General features: G+C 40.6%; 2 protein-coding genes and 1 long non-coding RNA gene across 8 annotated transcripts in view; 2 read left to right on the top strand and 1 right to left on the bottom strand.

The window, feature by feature from the left end:
• HIRA (histone cell cycle regulator) overlaps positions 1-10571 on the top strand; it is a 32284-nt gene extending 21713 nt beyond the window's left edge. For 3 of the 6 annotated variants that reach the window (XM_086856296.1, XM_086856294.1, XM_086856298.1), the window contains exons 16-25: positions 669-888; positions 1636-1740; positions 2552-2700; positions 3424-3585; positions 4337-4395; positions 5415-5520; positions 6674-6796; positions 7723-7886; positions 9569-9657; positions 10157-10571. In XM_086856296.1, coding sequence (XP_086712422.1) covers positions 669-888; positions 1636-1740; positions 2552-2700; positions 3424-3585; positions 4337-4395; positions 5415-5520; positions 6674-6796; positions 7723-7886; positions 9569-9657; positions 10157-10273 — 1294 coding nt within the window. In that variant the 3' untranslated portion in view covers positions 10274-10571. The remainder of the gene's footprint in view (positions 1-668; positions 889-1635; positions 1741-2551; positions 2701-3423; positions 3586-4336; positions 4396-5414; positions 5521-6673; positions 6797-7722; positions 7887-9568; positions 9658-10156) is intronic. The other 3 variants (XM_086856297.1, XM_086856295.1, XM_086856299.1) reach the window with 1 other exon arrangement.
• Positions 2671-12594, bottom strand: LOC111936528 (uncharacterized). The gene is made up of 3 exons (XR_015277800.1): positions 12418-12594; positions 11855-11984; positions 2671-2731 (listed from the first exon to the last, which is right to left on the bottom strand). It is a non-coding gene; the product is annotated as an uncharacterized LOC111936528 (long non-coding RNA).
• Positions 12309-24766, top strand: part of PPIL2 (peptidylprolyl isomerase like 2) — a 66629-nt gene continuing 54171 nt past the window's right edge. Inside the window, exons 1-5 of the mRNA XM_023937540.2 lie at positions 12309-12615; positions 12707-12756; positions 13174-13219; positions 13845-13907; positions 14053-14104. Of these exons, the coding sequence (XP_023793308.1) occupies positions 12584-12615; positions 12707-12756; positions 13174-13219; positions 13845-13907; positions 14053-14104 (243 nt within the window). The 5' untranslated portion in view covers positions 12309-12583. The remainder of the gene's footprint in view (positions 12616-12706; positions 12757-13173; positions 13220-13844; positions 13908-14052; positions 14105-24766) is intronic.

Raw genomic sequence — 24766 nt, forward strand, 5'->3', positions numbered from 1 at the left:
ATGTCTCATCCCTGGAAGTGTTCAAGGCCAGATGGGATGAGGCTTAGAGCAACCTGGCCTAGTGGAAATTGTCCCTGCCCATGGCATGGGGTTTGAATAAGATGTCTTTAAGGTCTCTTCTATCTCCAGTCATTCTGTGATTCCATAGTTATGGTTCCTGAAATGGAAGCTGGAGCAGTGAAGTCATGTGTATGGTTTGCAGATACACATTTTGCAGTAGTCAAAACTGAACAGAACTGAACAGAGCAACTTCTGGGGGTAGACAACAGAATGACAAACATTCTACATGGATAAGGGGAAAGTCTAATGTCCACTGAAGGGGAAAAGATGAACTACTCTTGCATCTTAGAGTGCTGAATTATTTGTATCAGCTCAGGGAAAGAGATCTGATGGTAACTGGAACTGAATGCTAAAGCTATTTCCAGCTTTATCCCATTGCTAACTGCTGGTTTGATTATTTTTTTTTTAAAGGGGAGAATATGTCTGATTGGTTTACATATATATTGTACATTGTACTTCTGGAAAGGGTTTGCCATACCTCTTCAGCTTCCTCCTCCTGCCTTCGTGCATTTTGAAGTACACTCAGAGGGCTAAGAAATGTCATCTTATCTGCAAGAAGACAATGTGTAGGATACATGGCAACTTTTGGAATCAGCTTTTTTTTACAGACTTTTTTCTTACAGACTGAAGGATCAGAATTTAATTAAAGACAATAAGCCCAAGGATATTCTGGAGAGCAGCAGTGACAGTGAAGAGAAGATTCCAGCTGTTAAACCGCTCAGTGTACCCAAACGGAAACTGGAACTTGAGGGAGAAACAGTAGAAAAGAAGAAAAAAGGAAGGCCTCGAAAAGACTCCAGACTTGTACCAGTAACTTTAACAGTTCAGGTGAAATATATAAGATTCATTGTGGCTTTTGAAGTTCATTTAATAAATCAGTCTCATGTTGATTTGTTCCGTCAACTGAGGGAAACAAATTAGTATCAGTCCCTCAGAATTTTTAGCCATCCCTCTTCCATGCCTTTAAACTTACTGGTTTTAGAAATTAACCTTAGAAAAAGCAGGTACAAAGTGTGGCAAATGTGTTTATCTTTTATATAGATATGTAGCTACTTATTAAAGGTCCCAGCATGCTAAGTAATGCTAGCCTGCCAAATGACTGTATAGAATAAAATCAAATGCCAACAGTTTTTGGTGGTGTATGATGGAGAGTGGACCAAGAACAAGAAAGTGACTTGGATACGGTGACTTCAATGGTCAGAATTTGCTCAGAGCCCTAAAGTAGTTGCTTTAGAGTTTGCATCATCTTAGGGCTTATAGATACCTGTGTTTTCAGTATCTAGAGCTTCAATTTTTCCATGTAATATACAAGAATTTTCATTAATTAGTTGCAGCTGAAAATAGGGTTTTTTTTTAAAAAAAGACCACTTCAAATTTTTGTTTTCTTTTGATTCTTAGAAGCTATATTAAAAAACTTGTATTCATACAACTAATTGGAATAAGACTAACATTTGCAATTGGCATTATTTGGAATTTTAAGAAAATTCTTTTTCAAATCAATCTATTTGGTAGAATATATTTGATTTTCACTTTTTTTAATAGAAAAATGTAACTATTTCTGCCATTTTTTTCCAGTCCCCAGCTACACTGGCCTCTGAGAAGGATGCTGCTTGCATCTCTGCACCAGCATTAGCACTTAAACTGCCAACCCCAATCCCACAGAAATCGTTTACTTTGCAAGTAAGTGAACTATAAGGAAAAAAAAAACTTAATACTTTAACAACAAACAAAAAAATCCTGCTTTCTTTTAAATATCCTAAGGTTATTCACATCCTTTGATGAGTTAACGTATGAATGCGTGTATTTGTTCAAGCAAGCAAGATGGTAACACTTTAGCTTCTAAGAATATGTCTGTATTAGTAAAGATAATGGCAAATCAGCTAAAAATAGGACTCTTCTGACCCAGCTAAACTCCAAAGAGGAGTGAATACCTCTGGTTCATCAGTCCCTCCTCCTGGTTACCAAAGTGTGTGGTGGAGATAAGAGTCTCTGTGGGGAGTGGCTGCAGCACTGTTACTGCAGTGGTGTTGGGAGTACCCCATGAGGAATAAAACCAGGGCTTTTTCTCTCATGGAGGTGCTCTGCATCTGAACAGGCTGGCAAATAGTAATGTTTTAGATATTTATGGGACAGTTTTTAGGTGTGTTCAGGCTGCGGTAGTCTGGTTCCAATTGCAAGACTGTGGGGAGACTGGGCACATACAGACTTGATCTGGTACCCATAATTAGGAAGCAGAGACAGACTAGCACAGCCTTTCCTTATGGCTGTGCTTCAAATACAAAGAAATTACTTGTGTTTTAGACAAGGCTGATTTTCAGAGGTCTGCTTCTTTTGAAGTGCCATGGTATATCTTGAAGCCACAGTAAACAGAGAATGCCATACTTAAATCTGTTCTTAAAGACAGCATTGTTTTGGTTCTGCTTTTCAGTGGCTGCTTTTTTGAGTAGTTTCTTTCCTCTTCCAAAAAATTATTTTATTTTTTGTATTTCAGATAAGTTCAGATCCATCAATGTACCTGGAAGTGGAGAATGAAATGACCACAGTGGGAGGCTCAAAGTTGAGCAGGTTAAAGTGTAATCGAGAAGGAAAGGAATGGGAGACAGTCCTCACCAGTCGAATCCTCGCTGCAGCAGGAAGCTGGTAAGAGATTATCTTCTGGAGGAAGGGGGTCCTGAAGGCCAGAAGACATTTTTAGGTGTACAAAAGTACAGTTTACAGTTATTTTTTCATAATAAATATGGGTAAAAGTGTGCACCGCTCTTAGTCTCAGGTTTGGCTTCAATTATTATCTCTATGCAGTCTTAAAGCATCACAATTCACATTAGCTAGTTAGAACTGTTTTCCTGTATTTTTACATTTCTCCTTTAAATTTCTTCATTAAAGTTGACTAAACCATAAGTGAAAGGCTTTCAAGTGCTAACTACTAAGTAATAAACAATTTGAAATGGTGTGTTTGGTCAGGTGAAAGTATTTTCCTGAGTCTTTTGCTATATTTTCTCTTAATTTTTCTCAATTTTGCCTAGTTCCAACTGCAGAGTTTAAACTGAAAGTGTATTTCTGAAGCCTGAGCCCTGTCTAGGTCTGAAAAATGAGCAGCAAATTTTAAAGCTAAATACAAGTACAGGCTTGATGGAGAGCTTATGTATAACAAAAAGCTTTACTGATATTTCTAGCAATACCCCTTGGTCTGTTTAGTTTATGACTTATCCTCTTGGTATCAAAATTTTTTTCTTAAAGTTACAACAGTTATTTTTTGGGGGAATTTATCCGAGTTGTATGATAGCTTAAGAATTCAGCCTGGTTTTTTGCTACTTGCATTTGACAGCATGCAAATATTTCTTGTTTGTTTGTTTTTTTTCCCAGTGAGATTGTAACTGTGGCCTGTGAGAAGCGAACATTGTCAGTATTTTCAGCTTGTGGTCGTCGCCTTCTTCCTCCTATAATATTGAATACACCCATTTCCACCCTGCATTGCACAGGTTCTTGCATCATGGCTCTCACCACTGCTGCTACGCTCTCTGTTTGGTAAGGGCCACATTGGCTGCAGCAGCTGGCTCAGGCCATGTTCCTAGGTGCCTTCAGTTGTGTCACTGCACTGCTGTTGAGACAGGAGCTTAAACTACATCAGGTCTGAACACAAGTCCACTTCTGAATAGAATATGCAGAGTTAACTGTGCAGGGCTGTTTCTGTTTCAGCAGAATCCTGTTTCTGTTCCAGGACAGTCCAGAATATTGAACTTCATTCAGGAATGAAGATAAAGAATCAGCTAGAAGTCACTAGTTTAAGTGCTTGTGATGCATGTGTCATGGAATGGGGAGGGGTGGGGAAGAGAAGTATGGTTACTTCATCTTCCATCACACTTAACCAATGAAGCACACGAGTTTCAGAGTTAAAGTATTCCAGCCATTTTCAAAATGCCAAGATAAAAACACTGGTAACTCATTTACAGTTGTTGAATTGAATCTAATGGTTCAGGCAAGTTAGAGCTCCTAAAGGAGTTATTTGGATCCTCACTGTTTGCTTTGTTGTAATGAGGTTTCCTGATAAAGTGCCATAAAAATTGTTCTCTGCTATTAACTTCTGTCTTGCTATAAGGGGTTTGAGTTTGCCAAAATAATTTTGTCAAAGCAATGAAGAAAATGTCAGAACAAAAAAACTCTAAACAAATTCCCCAACCCCCACTTTGTTATGAATAGTGAAGAAGTGCATTTGTTAAAAGATTTTGGAGTTTTCAGTTGTATGTTGACTGCAGACTTGTCCTTTTGTCTTTTTCAGGGATGTTCACAAGCAGACAGCCATTGTTAGAGATGAGTCTTTGCAAACAATATTTTCAGGTAATAATTACCAACCTGTGAGCCCACTGTACTATTTAGTGCCATTTATGAATATGCTGAAATTTTATTAAACCTTAAAAGCATAAACAAATAATTTCCCTTCATTATTGTGTAATAAATACACATTTAATGTGTAATAAAGGGAAGTTCTTGAAATAACAGTGATAACAATATCAGTGAGTAGCAAGCTTGTGTGAGATTCTGCAGCATATAGTCTGCCTTGCTTCTGAATGTAGAAATTCAGTGTTGTAAAGATCACAAAGTAAATACTCAATGTAAATCTGCTATTGCAGCAATTTCTCTGTGTAATTTGCATGTTTATTGTCTCAGTGATGAACAACAACTGATTATATTCTGATTCATTACTTAAAAACCTTCACTTTCAATCACTGCAATATCTGGCATAACAGAAATCATTAAAAAAGCAGTGCCTCTGAGTCATTAGCTTCTGTTTTAGCTTTAATCCATATAGTACTAATCCAAACTAGTTAGAAAGCAGTTGTATTAGCAGTCTGCAAATGTCATCATTAGAAGTTACATGCACAAGCCCTGGGCTTGGAGTATGCTGGGAAATAAGACTCCAGCTATCCCACTTGCACGGTGCTCTCAGCACACTTTTCTGAACATGCTGGAGTTTATGATTTTAACTTAATGGGAAAAAGAAAGCTCTGAAGGCTTCTTGAGTTACAAATGACATGGTAGAATTGCTGAAGATTTTCCTGAGGTAAGGAGAATATTCCTTTAATTAAGGAAGATTAAGATTAAGGCCATATTCTGTATAAATTGCAGCATCAAGATTGATAATGTATTTTGCAAAATTGATGTTAATGCTACTGCACTGAGCCTGGTGCTTGCCATCACTAGCTTGTTCTTGACCTTCCTATCAGTGCTTGAGAACAACATTGAACCTTTTTCTGTTGGTTGTTGTAACTGGTAATTAATGGTGGATACCATTTTTACCACTATGAGTCTTAGGCAAGACTTCCAAAAGAAACACTTTGGTCTGATTTGACTTGTAGGAAGTGATGCAACTGTCTCTCAGATCTTGCTGACTCAGCATGGAATTCCTGTCATGAGCATGTCTGATGGGAAGGCATACTGCTTTAATCCTTCTCTTTCTACGTGGTAAGTCATGGATTATTTCCTGGTTTTACAACTCAGAGGAACTGACCTGTTCTGATTTACTGGGAAGAAATCATTCTGCCTCAGTCATGGAAGAGTCATTACTAAACACAAGAAAAGGCTACACAAGAATCTGTGTCTTATTGGGATAGGCTTTCCCCATGGAAAGGCATAAGTTCCTTTAAAAAATTTCCATGGGTAAATTATTTACAGGGTTTTTCCAAAATAGGTTCTTTGTTGTCTTCTTAGAAAGAAAAAAAACGTGTTGTAATCCTAATATAATTGTTGTAATTAGTGTAATGAGCCTGCTTATTGCTTATGAAAGAGCTTATTGTTTTAATTCCTCCTTAGAATAATTGTTGTTATTCAACTACACAAAGTGAATGCTCTGGAAAAGGAAAAGTACCTTTTTTGTTCTTTTTATTAAGGGAGTAAGGAGCAGGAGACAGGCTCTCAGCCATAATTCTGAATTTTCTGCCATTTCTTAGTTTGTACCACAGCTTGGGAAATATATAAAAGAGCAATGCCTTTAGTCATCATACAAATTTAAACATGATAAAGCAGCAGAGGGTGTTTTGAATATTTGTACCATTTTACCCCTGTGCTGTCTGAAGTCTGAACTTAGCATTAGTTTGAGCCACTCTTTCTCCTGGCATCTCAAGCCAGTGATGATATCCTTAATCAGATGTGGGAATGGCAGCTGTAATGTCAGCTCCCTCCATATGAAGGGAGAGCTGTAATTATGGAAAAGATTGTCGGTGTGTGTGTGTCTGGTGGCTGGACCTGACATAAGGTAAAATCAAATTCTTAATAAGAAAGTCATTACCTGTGTTCACTCCAGGCATCATTCTGGGTTATGGCTTCTTATTAGATTGTAAAATGACAATGAGAAAGTTCATTTCCTTCTAAACTGATAGTAGATTTTATTATGTAATTAATATGTTTAACTTTGGGAGTAGGAGGGACACAGCACAAGCAAAATTTGGGCAAGTAGTGGGAATAATCAGGGTCCCTGGAATTCCTGAGCCACTTCAGTGATATTTTTTGGTTATCTGTGAAAACAAAAATCAGGTTTTGAGGCCGAACAGAGCTGGATCTGCTGATATTGCCATTTGCACTCCTCAGACTTGTTTTGTGGTTGTTTGCTTCTTTCTAGGAATCTTGTTTCTGACAAACAGGACTCTCTAGCACAATGTGCAGACTTCAGGACTAGTTTGCCATCCCAAGAAGCCATGCTGTGTTCTGGACCCTTGGCTGTAATACAGGGACGCACATCAAAGTACGCACGCGCCACCTTCGTGTCATCAGCATGTTTGGGTTTTGTCATGTTCTGTATTCACATGCCTGAATCACTGAGTTCCCTCTTGAAATGCCAATGGCTCTGAAATGCTCAGTCATTCATGCAGTGGTTTTTTAATCCTTTGCATGTTTATAGTCTTAATGTTGTTATGAGATTGTCTGAGGGGCAGGAAAACATGCTCTAAATATAATCATTTTAAGGCTCCTCTTTATTGCATGGGTAAGGTATTAGACAATTCTGTTACACTTTTATTAGCTAAACTGCATTTTTTACATTTTGCATTTTAACTTTTAGTTTACGTGCTTTCTGGAGTAGGCCTACGACTTTGGAGTTAGTGCAGTTGGCCTCAAAGAATGAATTTAATGAAGTCTTTGAGAAAGTTGAGATATTAGTCATCTAGTGAGTATTTTTAACAAGTGAAAATATCACCAAGGAATTGTGTGAGCCAGAGCAGATTCCTGTAGGTAGCTTAACAGCCCATCCTCACTTGGATTTAACTAGATTGCCCAGGCAGATGTCTTTGCTATTTCTGCTCTTCACATCCAAGTTTTATTTTTTTCCAGAGAGAAACTGTGTAGAGTTGTATGATTTTATTGCTGTTCTTTTGAGGGGAATGGAATTTTGTTGAGAAAAGCACTTGAAATATAAACAAACACTCTCTTTTTGAGAGAGAGACAATAACAGAGTGAAAAATTGCCTTTTTGAAAAGCATTCTAATAAGTAGTTACTCTTTTCAAATTATCTTTCTTATGACTATGTTTATATGCCAGAAATCCTTTAAATGCTTTAACTTTATATCTTGTGTGCCTCTGAAAGATGGGTGCTTTATAGCTAGTGCTACAAAAAGATATATTCCTTAAACTTGTATCTGATTTTATGGCACATTAATGTGTTTTGTTTTGCAGTTCAGGAAGGCAAGCTGCAAGACTGTTCTCCATGCCTCATTTAGTGCAACAAGAAACAACACTTGCATACCTGGAGAACCAGATAGCAGCAGCACTTATGTTACAATCCAGTCATGAATATCACCACTGGCTCCTTATCTATGCACGGTACCTAGTTAATGAAGGTGAGACTTCCCAGGCTCTGGTACTCCTCTGCAGCTCTGATGGGCTTCTAAAAAACACTCTTCATATTCATGTGTGATTGCCCTTAACGTCCTCCTTTTAGCACTTGGCTTCTGGACTCGTGTTTTGCTTAAAACCAAAACAAATTGTATTTGCTTCTGCAGTGCTGAGTCCTCAGGAATCCCGTTTTGACACGGTGACTGGGAACAGACTGTGGTCTGGGGAGGCAATGCCATCTGCAGACTCCAGTCATGGCAATTGCATTGTAAAAAAGCCCAGTGGTCTGTCAGGCATGTCCCAGATATTGTCTGGCAGCAGCTATAGATGTCTCAGGGAAACCAGCAGCACCAGTAAAATGAGTAACCCTCCTCAGCCAGCTGACAATTGCCGCCTGATGTGAGATGGAGGAGTTGCTCAGTCTCTGGCACTTTGTACCCAAACACATAAAATTGCAGAGAATTTGCTTGAATTGCTTGCACTTTATTATTTCTTTACATTTTACAATTTCAACTGCCTGTACTGGTGAATTCCACATGTTAAATTCTGTGAAAAAAAGAACACACCAGAAAGGTTCCTTGTATCTGTTTTGTATTTTAATACATTTTATCTCTATGCTATTATGTTAGATAAGGTTAATCAACAGACTTTATACTTTTTGGGTTCTAAGGATCTCTGTTGTATCTCTGCCTGTCTGCATTCATAATTTAGTAGTTCCCTTTGTATTAATTCAGCCTTACTCCTCACCTTGCATAATCATTCTGCACAGAGGGAAATGAAATGATTCGCTTTATGCCACCTAATAGGTGTTGGCAGAATTAAAATCGAACTCATTAATTCTTACCTTTTGACCCTTACCTTATTTAACAAGAGAGCTCGTTGAACTGTGTGTGGCTCTCTCAGCTGAAATTAAAATATTAATCTTGGGTCATATGTTAGAGATGGTTGTACTTTTAAAAGCCTTCACTAGCTGCAAACCTCTGCTGCATGCACTGGGTTCCTCTGGCACCTACAAATGTTGCTGCCATGGATGGATGGATGGATGTCACAAAAACTGTGCTTTGCCAGATGTGTATTGCTGCTTCAGTAGGTTTCTAGAGCTGCTGAACTTTGAAAATTGCACATCCTACTATTGACACTTTATTTTTATGATTATTTCAACATCTACTGAATTCCAGTCCACTGAAATACTTGATCTATTACATGTTGATTGGCAAGTTACTCTTGAATAGACTTTGTTTCTTTCAAGGGAATTCCCCCTTCTGATTTTTGAGTAAATAAAGGCAGCCCAGAAACTATGTGTGGTTTTATGAAAGGTGTTTTGGTTTTTTAAAAGCTGGTATGTTTGTGTGGGAAGGGAGAGTGAGGTTGAGATCGGGGCAGCTCTTAAAACAAGCTGGAGTAATTACCTTGGACTTCAGTTTTTCTCCTGGTTGTAGATCATCTGTAGTAGTGGATTTAGTTTTGAGAACCTTAAATAAGACCCTTCAGAGCTCTAAAAATCATTTTATACTTCCAAAGAATTGCTGTAAAAATAGAAATATAACTTTCCAGAAATCAATGCTTTGGGCTTTATTTTATTCCAGATACTTGTAATTCTTTCCTGAATTTTGTCTGCTACATTGTAGAGTGGTTATATGTAATGAAATGCTGTGTTTTTAAAATTTTAAATTGTGACTATCTCCAGGGTTTGAATATCGTTTGCGAGAATTATGCAAGGATTTACTGGGTCCAGTCCATTACTCAGCTGGAAGTCAGTGGGAATCAACAGTTATGGTAAGTTATGATAATAGTTTAATGAAGAACAAGGAAGTTTCCCATAAAAATTACAGGGTATTATCCTTTCTATAGTCTGCTCTGATCACTTAAGTAGGCTTTCTCCCATGGCATTGAGATTTATTCCATGTGAAACCACAGGGAAATTCTTGTTGTCCAAGTGTCAGCTCTGGTGCTGTCTTGAGTATCACACAGATGAAGGAAAGTTGTGTGTTCAGCTCTCCACATTGTTCAGACAGCAGCTTTGAAACAGGGACATGCCAAAGACACATCTTCCCTCAGAGCACAGCCTGGAGTCTGGAACTGCAGAGGCTGCTCCAGCTTCATGAGAGTGTAAATGTAAAGACAGTTTTTATTCTGGGAATCATAGAAACAGAGTGAGAACATAAAATACACAGCTCTAGGCAGGAAAAAGGGCATGAATCTTAGAGAGCTCTGTGGAACATGTTAATGATAACAAATAATAGATTCTGAGGATGCTTTTGTGTTTTCTGTTCAGGGTTTACGAAAGAGAGAACTATTGAAAGAGCTTCTTCCTGTTATTGGACAGAACCTCCGCTTCCAGAGGCTTTTCACAGAGTATCAAGAGCAGCTGGACATCTTGAGAGACAAGTAGCATGTCCCCAGATTTTCCCTGTGGGGCCTGGTCTGAGAGAAACTGCTGAACAGCATTAAGTAGAAACAAAAGAGGAGCGAGAGCCCGGGCAGTGGGGACACTCCTGAAGAAGGGCTGTGCCGCAGAGGTCCCAGCGGATTTCTGGAGATGATGAGTGAAGGAGCTCAACAGTTTCCCCAGTGAAACTTGACCATTGAAGCTGTGACCTCTGTTTCTATGGGAAGTCATGGATATGTACTTCAGGGGGATCCTTTTGGATCTGGATCTCATTTAATATTAAAACTAGCTGAGAACTGTTTGTGCGGTTTCTTGGATGTCCTGTGAAAAGCACAGTACTTCAGAGTACACTGAACAGCATATTTAACCCTGTTTAGGGTTTTTTGCCTGAGGATTTATTGAGGCTCAACACTATATTGAATTAGATGAATGAGCCACGTAAAAAGAAATTTCATAAATATTAAGGTATTATGCAGCCAATAGACTCTTTCCTGTGAATATAATAATAATAAGAGGCTGTTCTAACACATGGACTATTTTTGTACTAGAATTTGCTAACTTGTAATATGGAATTTTATTTGGCCAATAATCAGGCTATCACAACAAAGTCATCTTGTAGGAGTTTAATTACAAAGGCTATGTTTCAAAGTAACTCTACCAAACTAACATGTCATCATCAGGTTTTTAATTTTTCAATGTTTGTAAAAGGTATTTTGGGGGGAGGGGGAGGGATATAATGGGATGGCTCTTTTTGTAAGTACAAAATAAAAGAACATTGCATTGGTTTAAAAAAATAACAAAAAGCAAAAACATGGTCTCGAATTATTACAAAGGGCACAGGCATTTCCAGGAATGCCAATACAGGCTGAATCACAGTAACCTGTCTGGAAATAAATAATTCTGTCTGGATGATCTTTCCTCTGAAAGTGTGATCAGACAAGAGGTGGTGCTGTCTGTGGACAGCTATAGCTTTTTTCCCAAAAAGTCCCATCTTGGCCAAGGGAGCAGGGGCTGTGTGGGAATACTCATCATCTCAGACAGAGCCAAACAGGGTCCCCTCACCACTGACCAGAGTGCCTGCACTGCAGCAAGGAAGGAGCTTTCTGCAGTTATGGCCATGTTCCTTGTGGAGTGCTTTTGGAATTCCACTGAAAAAATCAAGTTGTTTTCTTTTCCCAGAGTGTACTTGGTGCTGGGGAAGGAGCAAAGGAAGGTGTTGGTTCTTTGCAGGCCCTGCTGTTTGGGTGTGCCTCAATGCCTTGCTTTGAAATGTTTTTGAGTAAGAGAACTGGAATGATTAAGTGTATTTAAACCCTTGTAAAAGGGCAGTTTTCCTCCTAAACATATAACAAACAATATCCTTCACTCTCAGCCAGGACAAGGTGTAGCTGTGCTGCTGTGGCCAAAGTCTAATAGTGAGAACCACTTGTCATGTTGTAAATAATTCATACACTGTTGCCAATTCGACTACGCTCGTGGGAACGAGTCTTCTGTTCCTCAGAGGAAAACCACAACAACACATAATCATGGACTTCCAGAAACTGTTTAGTATAAGCCCCTGCAAGCAGAGCAGGTTGTGCTCACCTTGTGCTCATGGATGCAGCCGAGGACCAAGAGATGGGATTAAAACAGGAGCTGAACATCATCTTCTGGGGAGAAGGGGTGTCTGGCTATCCACTTCCATGGATGTCACTCCAGTGGCTCTTGTAGGCAGCTGCCAGGGTGATGGTTTAACAAGGAAAGAAAAAAGGAGCATGAATGGATTTGGAGGTGTTTGATGAGAGAAAGCTCCAGGGCAACTGGCTGTTTCCTCCTGCTAAAGAAAAGGGATCTGTACTCTGGCCATCCACTGTTCAGCCTTGTGCTGTTTGTACTAGTCTTGAATGAAGGCCCTTTAATGGCATTTAAAGGCAATTAGCTAAGGGACAGTAAATTCTTTGTCGTTAAGTCTTTGAAGAGACACTGAAATGCTTTTTGTGAGGAGCCGTATCCATATTAAGACACCAAGTAGGTTTTTCTACCCGTTTTTTCCTGGGAGGTTCTGACACGGCCCAACAGAGCAGGAACACAAAGATTTTAAAATTCCAGGCAAGAAAACATGTTTTAGTGAAGCGGAGCCCTGGAGGCTGCTCTGAGCTCGCACCAACCTTCTCGAGCCTGAGCATTCCCGGCCTGTCCGGCCGGTTCCCCGCGGCCCCGGAACGCTCCTGCCACCGCCGGTGTTTCCGCAGCGCGGCCGTTCCCCGGCGCACCCGGCGGAAGGCGCGGGCGGGCCTGAGGCGCAGCGCGGGCCGAGCAGGCCGAGCCGCAGCCATGGGCAAGCGGCAGCACCAGAAGGACAAGATGTGAGTGGGGGGCGCGAGGCAAGGCGCGGGGGGGCCGGGCTGTGAGGGGCCGTGTCTGTGCTGTGCCTCAGTGACCCCCCCTGTCTCGCAGGTACATCACGTGCGCCGAGTACACGCAGTTCTACGGCGGCAAGAAAGCAGGTAAGGGGGGACGGCCTTTCCCTCAGACCCCCGGGGCAGCGGGTGCTGGACTGCGAGCCCCGGGCTGCTGCCTGAGGCCGCGGTACTGCTCGGAAATGCCGCGTTTCTGGCCAGATGAGCGTCCCCGCCCTCCGCCGGCTCTGTGCCCACTCGTGGGACAGAGCCTGAGCGTTAATTATTTCATTTAAACTCAGCGCTGTCGGTTTGCAAGAGCTCTGTTTTGATCTTTCTCCGGCAGTGTAATTTCAGTTCAGAAATTTTAGTTGCAGTTTCGCAAGCTTTAGGTTATTTATCCTTGTCATCAGTAACTTGCCACCGTTTATGTAGCAATATGCAACTTTCAAATGTTTTTTTGTTACCGAGAATACCATGTACTTACTAAAATCTGTTGCGTGGGTTTTCTTTTTCCATAAACAGACCTTCCACGAACCAATTTTAGACGTTTATCATTTGATCACTGCAGGTAAGACAACAATTTACATTATCATTACGTAATGGCATATTTATTTATCAGGCTGTTGACACTGAAATAAAGCCATATTCTTCTGGAGCAGTTACTTTCATTGACATGTGGCTGCTGTGGCAGCAGGGTGGCAAGAAAAAGTTGAATAAGAACTGAAACAAAGTCTGCATGACCCACGATCAGTGTCTGCAGAGATTGGAGCTGATGGCTGAAAGGATACACACACAAGTGGTGAAATAATGCAGAACAATTACTGTGTACATCCCAGTCTTTCAAATCTGTGTCATCAGGGCTCAAATCCACTTGTCCCTGCTCAGGATGTGCTTGGTCAGTCACTCATCTTGCTAAGATAGAAATTAAGGTAGATTGAAGACTGTTTCTGCAAATTTTTTTTTCTGTTTAGAGTTTACTGCTCGAAGTGCGGGAGTGAAGGAGAAGAGTTGGTAGAAGTGGGTTAGAAATCCTTGTAAATTGTGTAGTTCAGGAGGTTGTCTTCCATACCTATGAGCTAACAGCTGCCAGGCTTATGGAAGCATCCCTAACAGGGGATGCTGAATATGCTTGCCACTTACATTGTGATTTCCAGCTGGTTTTGCTAACAAGATTGTGTTCTCTTTTTTTCTAGTTTGTCTCTGCAGCCATTTGAATACCCAGTTTGCACACCAGATGGGACAGTTTTTGACATCCTGTAAGTTCCTGTCTGTACTTAGCTTTATTTTTGTGTTGTTGAACTGGTTACAGCTGTGTAATCATCATTACACAAACCAGTTGTGGCCATGAGGGAGGTTTCTGATGGTGCTTGTCCTGAATTACTTTATCCATTCTCTTTCCAGGAGCATTGTACCTTGGATAAAGAAATATGGAACCAATCCAATTACGGGAGAAGTAAGTGATGATGGGGGGATTCACATCATGTCTTTGCTTTCTTTATGCTCAGTTTTTTATTTAATGTGTTAAGAGAAACAAAAAGGCCTAAGTGAAAGCAAAAGAAATTGAATGGGTGTGCAGTTTTGAAGATGTGTGGAAGAAAGGAGAGCGTTATCTCTATTTATTTTTGGAGTTGATTGTAAATAGGGCAGAGAGTTCATTTATATGAACTCCCAGGGTCTCTTGCCTGCCTTCCATTGTGGCAAAATGAACATCTTTACAGATGGAAGTACAAACTGTTGGTAATTCTGGTGCTGCCCAAAAAGCCTGATTGGTCATTGGTAGAAAAGAGTCTATTGCTGCCTCATATAAGCAGAATTCTGGTCCCTGCAGGGCAAGGGGTTGGCACCTCTCCATCTGGGATTAAATTTGCAGCAATATTTCCTAACCCAAAGGATATTTGGAATCATGCCAATTAAGGAGATTACTAGATGATTTTATGAATGGTAAGCTTACACTACAAAATCTTTTGAGTTATCCTGACAGTATATATCAGAACACTTCTGTCATGATGGTTCACTGTGAGAGAAAGTTTTTTGGGTTTCTCCCTTCTTTTTCTGCATAAATGATAATTATGAAGAGATTACTTTCTGTAGCAATATGAAGTTGTAAAACAGTGAATAAACATGAAACACAGGAAATATTTCCCTGTTTGAATTATCTTTTTTTCTGATGTGTTATAGTGCATAGTTTATGAGGGCATAGAGGAAAATTTTAAGCAGAAACTTGCTTGAGCAACTGAGATTTGTCTTTTCCTTCAGTGTGTGCAGTTACTTTTCCAGGCACTGGGTGGCAGCCATTGCCCAGGATTGCCGCTGTTTGATTAAAAATTTTCCCGTCAGACAGATACAAGGAAAAGCTAAATACAGATGCAACATTCCAAAGTCTAAACATGAGCAGCCTGTCTGAGACTTTATATCGTCCTGCAGGTGTGTCTGTGCAATGGTCAGATGATTCAAGGTCCTTCCGCACATGTGAAGAGGCCAGTGTGCTGTTGAGAAGGGATGAAATTACAGCTATTTCATTTGCTTTCAGCAGCCTCTCACCACCTTGCTGCTCTCTGCATTGGCTGAGAGTTTTGGGGTGTTACCAAATCATTTTTTTTCACTCCGAGCAGCTCATTGCAGACTGTGAGCCATGATGTGGTTTAAAATTGCTTCAAGTAAATGCTAAGCAAGAAGTGTAACATGCCTGACTGTGTTGTGTAATGGAGAGAGAGGGAGACTGTGCAGAATATACTTGGTGAGCTATAAATGCTTAAATGAAGTCAGGCCTTGAGACCAGTTAGTTTAGCAAACTTGTGCTTCTGTTGACCTGCAGTGCTCTTCCAGCTCTCCTCAGTGTGCATCCCCCCCCATTTCCTCTGTATCACGGTCTGGGGAGCCCTTTCTTCTTCCTTCTTCTGTGGTGCACTGGTGCTGTACAGCTCCTCCACAGGACCAAGGCCTTTCAGATCAACTGGAAGAAAAAGGAGACACTTGTTCTCCAGAATAGCCCTGCTGAATCCAGCCCTGTGGAGCTCTAAGTTGAAGAGTGGGGTTGAAAGGAGGATTGTAATTTAGACTTTGTTTCCCAGAGGGATAGCTCAGGTTTTCAGAAGAGGGGGGTGGCATTGGGCATGAATGGAATAGGAGAGCTGGGATAAGGCAGGGTAGGTGGCAGAGGAAGTCAGTGAATTGAGCTTATGCATCTCTGGGCTGTTTTGTCCTGTGTGGAATCTGTCACTGTGTGTGCACCCTCTGTTCCTTGTGCATCTTGTTCATGGAAACCAGAAAGTATCTTTTCTAATGAATCAGTGACTTAGAGAAACTCAGGTCTCTGGATTTATTTAGAAAGGAATTGAGCCAGATTAGCTGTGATGCCATGTTTTGTACACTAGCTTATGGAGTTACTTTGCACAGGTTGGTGATGAGGCTCTGGAGGATTTTTCCATTTATTTGTCTTGAAGTAAAAAATAGTAATGAAATCCCTTGTGGCTTGCACTTCTCTAATTGTGGTTTGCTACAGGACAGATGCTTTAGAGAAGTCAATAGACTACTTGGAAATGGGGTGTTACTGGTGCACTCTTGGCACTCATTAGTTCTGTCTAGCTGTCTTATTTCTGAAGTGGACACCTCAGTGGAGAACTAGAGAGCCTTGCAGTCATTAATATATTTATCTTTGCTGTGCTCCAGGGGGTAGGACTGTGCTAGTATTTTATTAATTGGATGTCTGTGAACTGATCTGCAAGGGACTTCTCTGATTCTTCTGAATCCTAAACTATTGAACTAGCCTTTGTTTTTAAAGAAATGCTGCAATGCAGACCACTGTTGACCTTTGTCTAGAATTTACCATGAGCTAGTTTAAAAAGTAACTTTAGATTTATTTCCCCTCCTTTCTAACAATGCATTGTGGTAAAAAATGCTTGTTTTACTGCTACACCAGTAATTTTGGAAGAAGCAGTGCATTTCTCACAGCTGAACTACATTCTGTCAGTTGGCATTGTCTCACTTTTTTTGTCAGCTTTGTCAGGACACTGCCCTGGCTTATCCTTATGCTAAAATTGCATAAAATAAAGTGGAAAGTGATAGTTAGCTCATTCCTTTTTACTGACAAGAGCACTTTGGCTTCTTGGGCTTGCAGAGAGTTGCAGGCTTGCCAGGACGTTTCATGTAGTGACGTTCTGACAGCCTGACCAGCGTGCCCACACGAGGCAGCCAGCTGGGCTCAGGACACTCTTTCAGGGAGTGAGATTGGCCAGAGCTTGTCTGGTTGGTTGGAATCTCAAATATGAACAGATGATAGATCAGCGTGCCTTTTGACAGGAATTTCAAGGAAATTTGTTTCCTTTGTTGCGTGGATATGTTCTATGTGGGCTGAGCTATTTTTCTTTCTGTACATTGTAATGTGTCTGATGTCAATACCTATTTTTTCCACTCTGGTTCAGTGACATTCTGACTTGTGTGGGCAGGCCAGATTGTTGTGGCTGTACTTTCAGCCCCTATCAACGCTCTGTAACCTTGGGCAAGTATCTCTGTTCCCTTGTCTCAGAAGTAGCTACTGTCTTTGTCCCTGGTTCTCCCTTTTCTGTGGGAAGTTAATTCTTTTGGGGACTGGAAAGCCAGCTAATCTGATTCAGTCCAGTTAATTTAGCCTGGCCTATGAGTCAGGTTAGGAGACCTGAAGATGCTGTGTGGTGGATTCCTGAGACTGAGAATCACATTTCTGGTCTGAATGAGACAGAACAGAATTTGTATTGTGCTCCATCTCGTGCAAGGTTAGGATCCAGACCTGCAGGCCAGAGAGGGCATTTTCCTAAGTGTCACAAGGTCTTAGCTACTCACTATGTTAAGAAGGAACTTTTTAATAAATTTTGAAGGTTTTTTACATGTTAGAAAATCCTTTTGCTTGGTCTGCCTCTGAAGATAACCATAAAGAGGAGTCTGGTGCATATGATGAAGTAATAGAAGGCAGAGCCACTGACATGGAAAATGAGAACCAGCTATGGAGTCAGAAGGCTAAATATCCCTGACTTTTCCCAGTGAGACATCTGCCTTTTAAAAAGAGAGAGCTGGACACAAAGTTTTGTTCTGTGTACAACATAAATATTTGCTATTTTTGTCCCACATTCTTTAATCCTGTATTTACCAAATAAAGCTGACTTGGGGTAAAATTATGACTAACATGATCAAATAATTGTGGCAGTACAGGTGCCTGGCTCCTGCAGTAAGCCTGTCTGATCCAGGCTTTAGAGTCCCAGAGATCTTGTACCTGCAATGCCCTGCAGCAATGACAGCCTGCAGTGGACACCTCCTCCCTCCAGCACTCCTCACTAGGAATGTAAACAGTGCCCTTTTTTCAATCATTTGTTTGAAGTAAGGTTGGTAAGATGATGCTTGCTGTAATAATTACAGGCACTTTCAAAACCTATAACATTTTACCCACAAAAGAAAAAAATTGCAGCTAAATCTGTTATTTCAAAACTTGAAAAATCATTCTTGAATACATTCCTTAAATATATTTATCTTCCAAATGCTGGTGGCTATTGTTACTTCATTTTCTTGTTGAAATCAGGATTTCTTTTCAATCTGGTCAAGTAGATTTCAGTGAGTCTCACAGATACCATAGAAATCAGCTGCTGGTTTTGCAGTGAAGCTTGCTGACCTGGTTTAATGACGAGGATATGAAAAAGATTTACTTCTTTTACTGTTGATTTGTCAATCCCGCTTAAAAAATGAACAAACAACCTTACAACACTTATTTTTATGCACTAAAAAAGTCTTTGGCTCTCTAAGTAAGGGAAATCCTGTCTGAAAATGATGCAGAAATTGGAGCAAAGGTAAAACTTCCTTAAACATAAAAGTGTTTTTATCATGTTTGTATTTTGAAAGCAAAGAGAAATAGAAAACATTGAGAATTGTTTCTTCACCTGGGGAGTGAACATAATGAGAAATAGGGCTAAGGTATTTTTTTCTACTTTTGCAATATTCTGAATAAAGAAACTGTAGTGTGTGAGCAATGTGGGGAATACCAAGTAGGAACAGGTATTAAAGTACAGTTTAAGTTCCAGCCAGGACTTCATGGTTCACTACAAATTGCTTTCCACCTCTGTCACATAATCAGTGCAGGGTCTCTGCTTCAGGAATGGATTCCTGAAAGTGGGTTGGATGAGCTTCATACATTACTGAGTCAGAGGTGTCAAGATCACAGTCACAGACAAAACTCATCCAACCCTGAGTCAAGTGGAACGAATCTCAGGCCTGAACTGGGAGGAGGACAAGTTCCAATTTCATGTGATCCTTACTGGCTATATCCACAGTGACAATGACTTTTAACTCAGTTCATATGGTCTGTGAGGTAAATTACTGCAGATTGCTGCTTTAATTGTGTTGTTCCAGGTGTGTTTCTAGATAATGAGCAGCAAATAATGGATGTCATTAGACAAAACCCTGTGGTTTGAAGGTGCCCTCTTTCAGGGCAGTGTAGCAGTGTACACTGTCAGGAAAATGCAATAGCCATAGATAATGTTCAGTGGGATGCATTTTCAGAGTGTTTGTTGAGACCTTTCTGTAACCTGGTGGTAATGTAATGTAATGAAACCTCAGGATTCTGATGATGATCTAAAAATGGCACATTGAAGCAGGAGTCAGATTTTCCTTGTGCTTTTCCATCTTTTTGTCTTAAAAAGTTTTCTTCACTTACCGTTTCCAAAGAGATTGTGCTTGATTTGAGCATTTTCATCTTTTATATAAAATACCAGCAGGAAAATGGAGACTTCCACAGGCAAGCTATGTCCACATCAGTTTTCTGTATCTAGAGTGCTGGGACTGTCTTAATTAAGAGCTAAATAGTTTGACCAGTTTTTTTTCTACATAATTTTCATTATGTAGAATTCAGGAATGAGTCATATCCCTCTCACATTGTTTTTTTCCTCAACATCAGAACACAGCACCTTAAATCCGAGTAGTCTGCTGTGTTTTCTCCTTGGGGCTTTGGAAATGAGTGATCATTTAGGTGGATCAGTAACTTCAGGTCTCATTGAAATGTAATATGAGTGATGTATAAATGAGAATTTAAATTTTTCTCTAGAGAACTCCTTTCACGTACATGTCAGAAGTCGGCACATCTTGAGCTTTGAAATTCAAAGTATATGTCTTAATTTGTCTGATGCAACTCAGGTCTTCATATATTGCATAAGTTTAAATGTCAATTGCCCCCTTTTTCCTCTTTTGTTAAACTTACCATATTTTTGCTATTTATTTGAAGTGAGGTATTTGTGTGATGTATTTGAGTTTATTTGTAAGAAAAGTTTCAGTGTGGCAGGAGTACAGTTTTGTTCTGGGTGAGTAATAGCTTATTACAGAGCAGAGAACAAAGCTTACAGAAATAAAGCCAAGGGAAGCTTTGTTGTTGCAAAATGATTCAGACAATTCCATCTTGGTTTTCGTGTGTTGCAGAAAGAGGAGTGAAATGATCAGAAATAGAAAACTGGAAGACTGTCTGAGGTCTTCGGCTCCCTCAGTCTGCTTTGCAAACTGCGTGCTCTGTCTTGAACCAGTGTTTGCTTTCTGCCTGCTATGGCTGCTGAGAGCTTATGCTGTTTTTAAGATGGTTTTTCTTCTGATACATATCTTCTGTAAATTTTGGGTTTGACCAGCTTAGTCTCGTTTGTATTGGTGCCAAAATTGTGCTTTTCTCTTTGTTAGTGTTTACTGCTGTGTATTTGGCATGGAGGAATTTAATGCTTTCTTGACATTTTGTTGTTGAGACTTGTATTTTCTTCTCAGATGTTCTTCATGCCTTTAAGTTCTCCATACCCTACATGGTCACAGTTCTCCTCCACATCTGTTAAATTTTAATATATCTTCTTTGAACAGGGTTAATCTTCATCATTCACAGTAAATGCTGTGTGAATTCCTGATATAGTGGTGGGAATATTTTCTAATCTATTCCTGAAATACTTTGATAATACTGTGATAGTATTACACATGATAATGTAAAGCAAAAAGCCATTTCAGTGTATGTTTTGAGACAGGAAGGGTGCTTTGAGAAAACGAGAGTTTGCTGCATTTTCTTTTGGTAGGCTGGGTCATTTCAGAAGCAGGTACTTATTTATAAGTTAGAGTTAGCCAGGATGAGCAGTAGTTCTTCCTTTCCTCTTTTTTTTTGTTATTTCCAATTGAACATTGCTGCCTGTATTTCTGTGGGCAGCAGCAGCCTTTCAGACACGGATGGTTACAGCTGTTGTCATTAGGCATCTTTCTCCAGGTGCATTTTTGTCTGGGGCAGCAGACACAGGCTGCTGCTCAAATGCCCAGAATCCACTTTGAACGAGATGAACTCTTCAATATGCAGCAACTGAGCCGTGTCGTCTTACCTCATTGGCCTCAGAAATTATTAGCTTTTAGTCAACAGTCTAAATGAGTTAATATTTGACTAGTGACCATAAATTTTCAAGGCCCCTGGATAGAAACATATGAGGACATGATTTCTGCCCTGAGGAATGACCGGGAAGTCATGTGTCATCACAAAACATCATAAAACACAGGGGCAGTCGAGGGGATGAAAATCCCACTGAGTTGTCTCCTGACAGATAACTCCTTCTTTTGTTGGGTTTTCTGAAAATTTCCCTCTCTCCTTTGTTGTTGACAAACATGGATAACTGGTTCTTTATTTTCCAGAGTTGTTTGTGTGTTTTACATCAGTGTGCCCGGCACTACTAAGAGTTAGCCTTTATCTGTCCTGAAATGGGGATTTATTTTTCAATTCCCTGTATCTTTGGGAAACAGCGAGTGTGAAGAGGGTGAGATTTGCTTCTACTTACTGTTCAAGTGCTTTATCAAAAAGAAGACATTTAAAACCTTCCAGTGTCATGAGTCACTGGCCAAGCTGCTGTTCCTCCTTCACACCTTGCTGACTGTGGTGTGGTGGGCAGTGTTTGGTCCTGTAACCCACCTCTGGGCACAGGCAGATAAACGTCTACCATTATTTCTAATGCATTATGTCCCTTACAGCAAAGAAGTATTTACATCGAGGTTTTACAGACTGAACAGATGGTCTCTTCTTTTCCTTTTCTGTGTTTTGGTGTAAGTGTGCACGTTGGATGGGATTTTGTGACTGTGACACTTGAAAAACTAGCAGCTGTGAAGCGCTCTAGCCTTAAATGAGATGCGGCATGAGGTTTCCCACAGATCTTTACTTGCCTGTTTTTCACTAAATTTGGAGACTAGATTTTTGGTGCTTCTGCAAAGCTTTATTTTCCTTGAACTGTGCTGTATTTGGCAGTGGGTCTCTGGATTGGTAGACTTCTGACTGCATTAAGACTGCAGGTTTGATCTTGCAATGCAGCTATATGTCTTTTTGTCATGGTAATTTCTGTTAATGTGCTCTTCGATAGAGCAGCATTACTGCTGGTATCTGTGAACCATGTGTGTTATCAAGCATATCTTTATGGTTCTCTGGACAAGGCTTTGGTGACCATATGGTGTCAGTTTAATTAACTTGTAAATATGTAAATACAGTGGTCTAGAAGTGTGTAATGAAGGATCTTCTGTGTCCATTTCCATTCTAGCTCAGCAGTACATGAAAACTGCAGTTAAACAGCAGCTTCATCCAAGAATGTGAATTGAGGGTATCTTTTTAGCATTAGGTAGGTAGCTGTGATAAATACTGAACATTTTTGGTTTTGAATTAAACATAGAAATGATACCTTGAATCGTGAGACTGTTCTGGCCTCTTGGCTGCCGCGCCCAAATTTTTCATGGAGGGTTAAACTACATGTAGATGGCCTACCTTGTTAAAACGGTGCTGCTGTTTCCAATTGCAAACCCTAATGTGTAGACTTGAGAATTTCCAATGCCCTTTATCATCATTAAGTCCATTTACAAAATTTGAAATAAGTAACATTATACATGGAATTATTCCAGTACTATCCATTGAACTCATGCCCCCATTTTTTGGGGAAGATTTTATAGCAGGGAAAATTGTAAGAGGGCTTCTTAAAATGGGAAGTTGTTTGTAAAGTTATATGTAAGAGGTCTCATTATCAAAGGAACGAAAGAATGTAATGCAAAATTCATTTGCTGTTGCTAAGCTAAGTTTGATACTTGATAGGCAACACTGCATTTCAATATTAGTATTTGTTCTGGCTTTCTCTTCAGCTTGAGGTAATTCTGTATTTCTTGTTTTGATGGAATAAAAAATCATCAAATGGCCATGCCAGCTCTGAATGATTTTTGACCTCATGTTATCAGTCAGTTCAGATGTGACACATTAATTTTTCCCCGTGTAGTGCATTGGTCTTGGCTGGACCCCAGGCACTACCGAAGCCCCTCTCTCACTGTCCTCCAAAACTGGAGAGGGGAGAGAAAATGTCACTGGGGGTTCATGGGTTGAGATAAGGGCCAGGAGACATTTTCTTCTTAGGTATGTTATCCCAGATGCCTTACCACCATTTCTGATTGTCCCAGTCTTGGCCAGCAGCATGTCTATCCTAGAGCTGGCTGGACACAGCAGAAGCTTTTAGCGGCTTCTCACAGAAGCCACCCCTGTAGCCCCCCACTACCAAAACCTGGCCCAATACACAACCCCAATACCAGCTTCTCTGGATTTCTGTGTGTTCCTGACAGAAGCCATTCAGTGTGTCCAATCAGGGGGTCCAGTCCTCAAGTGCTGAACATTTGAACACTTACTCAGTTGCTGTTGGTAGGGTGGGAAAGTCTGTCTTTACTAAACACAGCTCTTGCCGCATGTCACCAACTCTGCCTATGTGTGGGTAGAGAATCAGTGGAGCCGTTTTTGATTGCTTTTCAGGCTGGTGCATATCCAACAGGGTCAGAGCCTTATTAACAAGAAGAATGTGCAGCCACAGACCAAAGAGATTCAGCGAGTGTAACTAATTGATGCGTGGGGATTGTAGGTCATATCTGCATGAGACGCCCAGCGATGACAGAGAATGATTTAATTCGAAACAATCGGCGTGTTCCATCCGTGAGCTGCCACAGTGCCCCACTAACCTCCGTGGCGTCATCACCTCTGCCTGGGTATCAATAAAGGATGCTGCCCTTCGGGATCCCGCAGGAGCCAGCGCTGTCAGCTGACAGATGAGAGCGCGTGGGGCGGTGGGGCTGCTCGGTGCCGCAGGAAAGTAGGTCATGGCCAAAAGTAGCCTTGGCTGCCTTTGTGGAAGTGTGCCTGTGAGAGAGGAGTCAGCTGAGAAAAGAGCTCGCACGCTTTTGCATTTGTTTTTTTTTTAGCCCTTCCTTGCTGCGGAGCAGCTGGCACTATGTGCCATGAAATGCGTCTGCTTTCCAGTATTTCTGCATAAAATATTTTTAGAAAGGAATATGCGGCTCTTATTTCTGCTCAAGGGAAGTGGCAGATGTTTGTGGCCTTTTCATTGTCATTAGGAATTTAGAATTTAATTAGATCAAGTGTTTTTAATAAACACTTCTTTTTCCTCTTGCATTCTTAACTGAAGCGTGGCTGAAACTGGATGGTGGGTCACGGAAACTCAGGTTGAAAACAGCTTTGAACTTGAGCTATGTATGCAATATTTGTTCTCTCTTAAGCATTATTAATAATGAAAGATACATGAAAACAAGTACTTTAACTCATTTTAGGATTCATTCACTCCTGCTGTCTTCCCGTGAAAATCGGCGCCCGTTTGTGGCATAACGGTCATTTCCATGGCAACAAACTGTGTGATAGTGCTTGGAAAGCTTTGACTTTTGATGGAGAATAAATAAGAGGAGATTCAACCACATGCAAGATAATCCATTTCCATGTGAAATTAAGAACTTGAGAGGAAAAAAATTATATTACACAGTTTGCCTATATCGTGTCCTTTTACGCTTTCCTGGGTAATGTGTAGATGTTTCAAAACCAAACCTCCTGGAAGTCCTGCTTGTGGACCCCCTCCCCTGTGGCTGCTCTGTGTGCAGCTGCCAGATCCTGTAGCCTGGTCTTGGGCACTGGGCAATCCTTTGTAGCACATCATCATCTGGTTTTGCTGTTCTGAGGCTCCAAAGATTTCCTTTGACAAAACACTAAATCCCCCTCTTGCCTTGCCATGCAAGCCGAAGCTCAGAGCTGCTCCAAAGGGCATGACTTGACATGCCAAGGTCACTTCTTCAAGTGAGG

Source organism: Cyanistes caeruleus, chromosome 18, assembly GCF_971803275.1.
Source record: "Cyanistes caeruleus chromosome 18, bCyaCae1.hap1.1, whole genome shotgun sequence".
NCBI classification, from domain to species: domain Eukaryota; kingdom Metazoa; phylum Chordata; class Aves; order Passeriformes; family Paridae; genus Cyanistes; species Cyanistes caeruleus.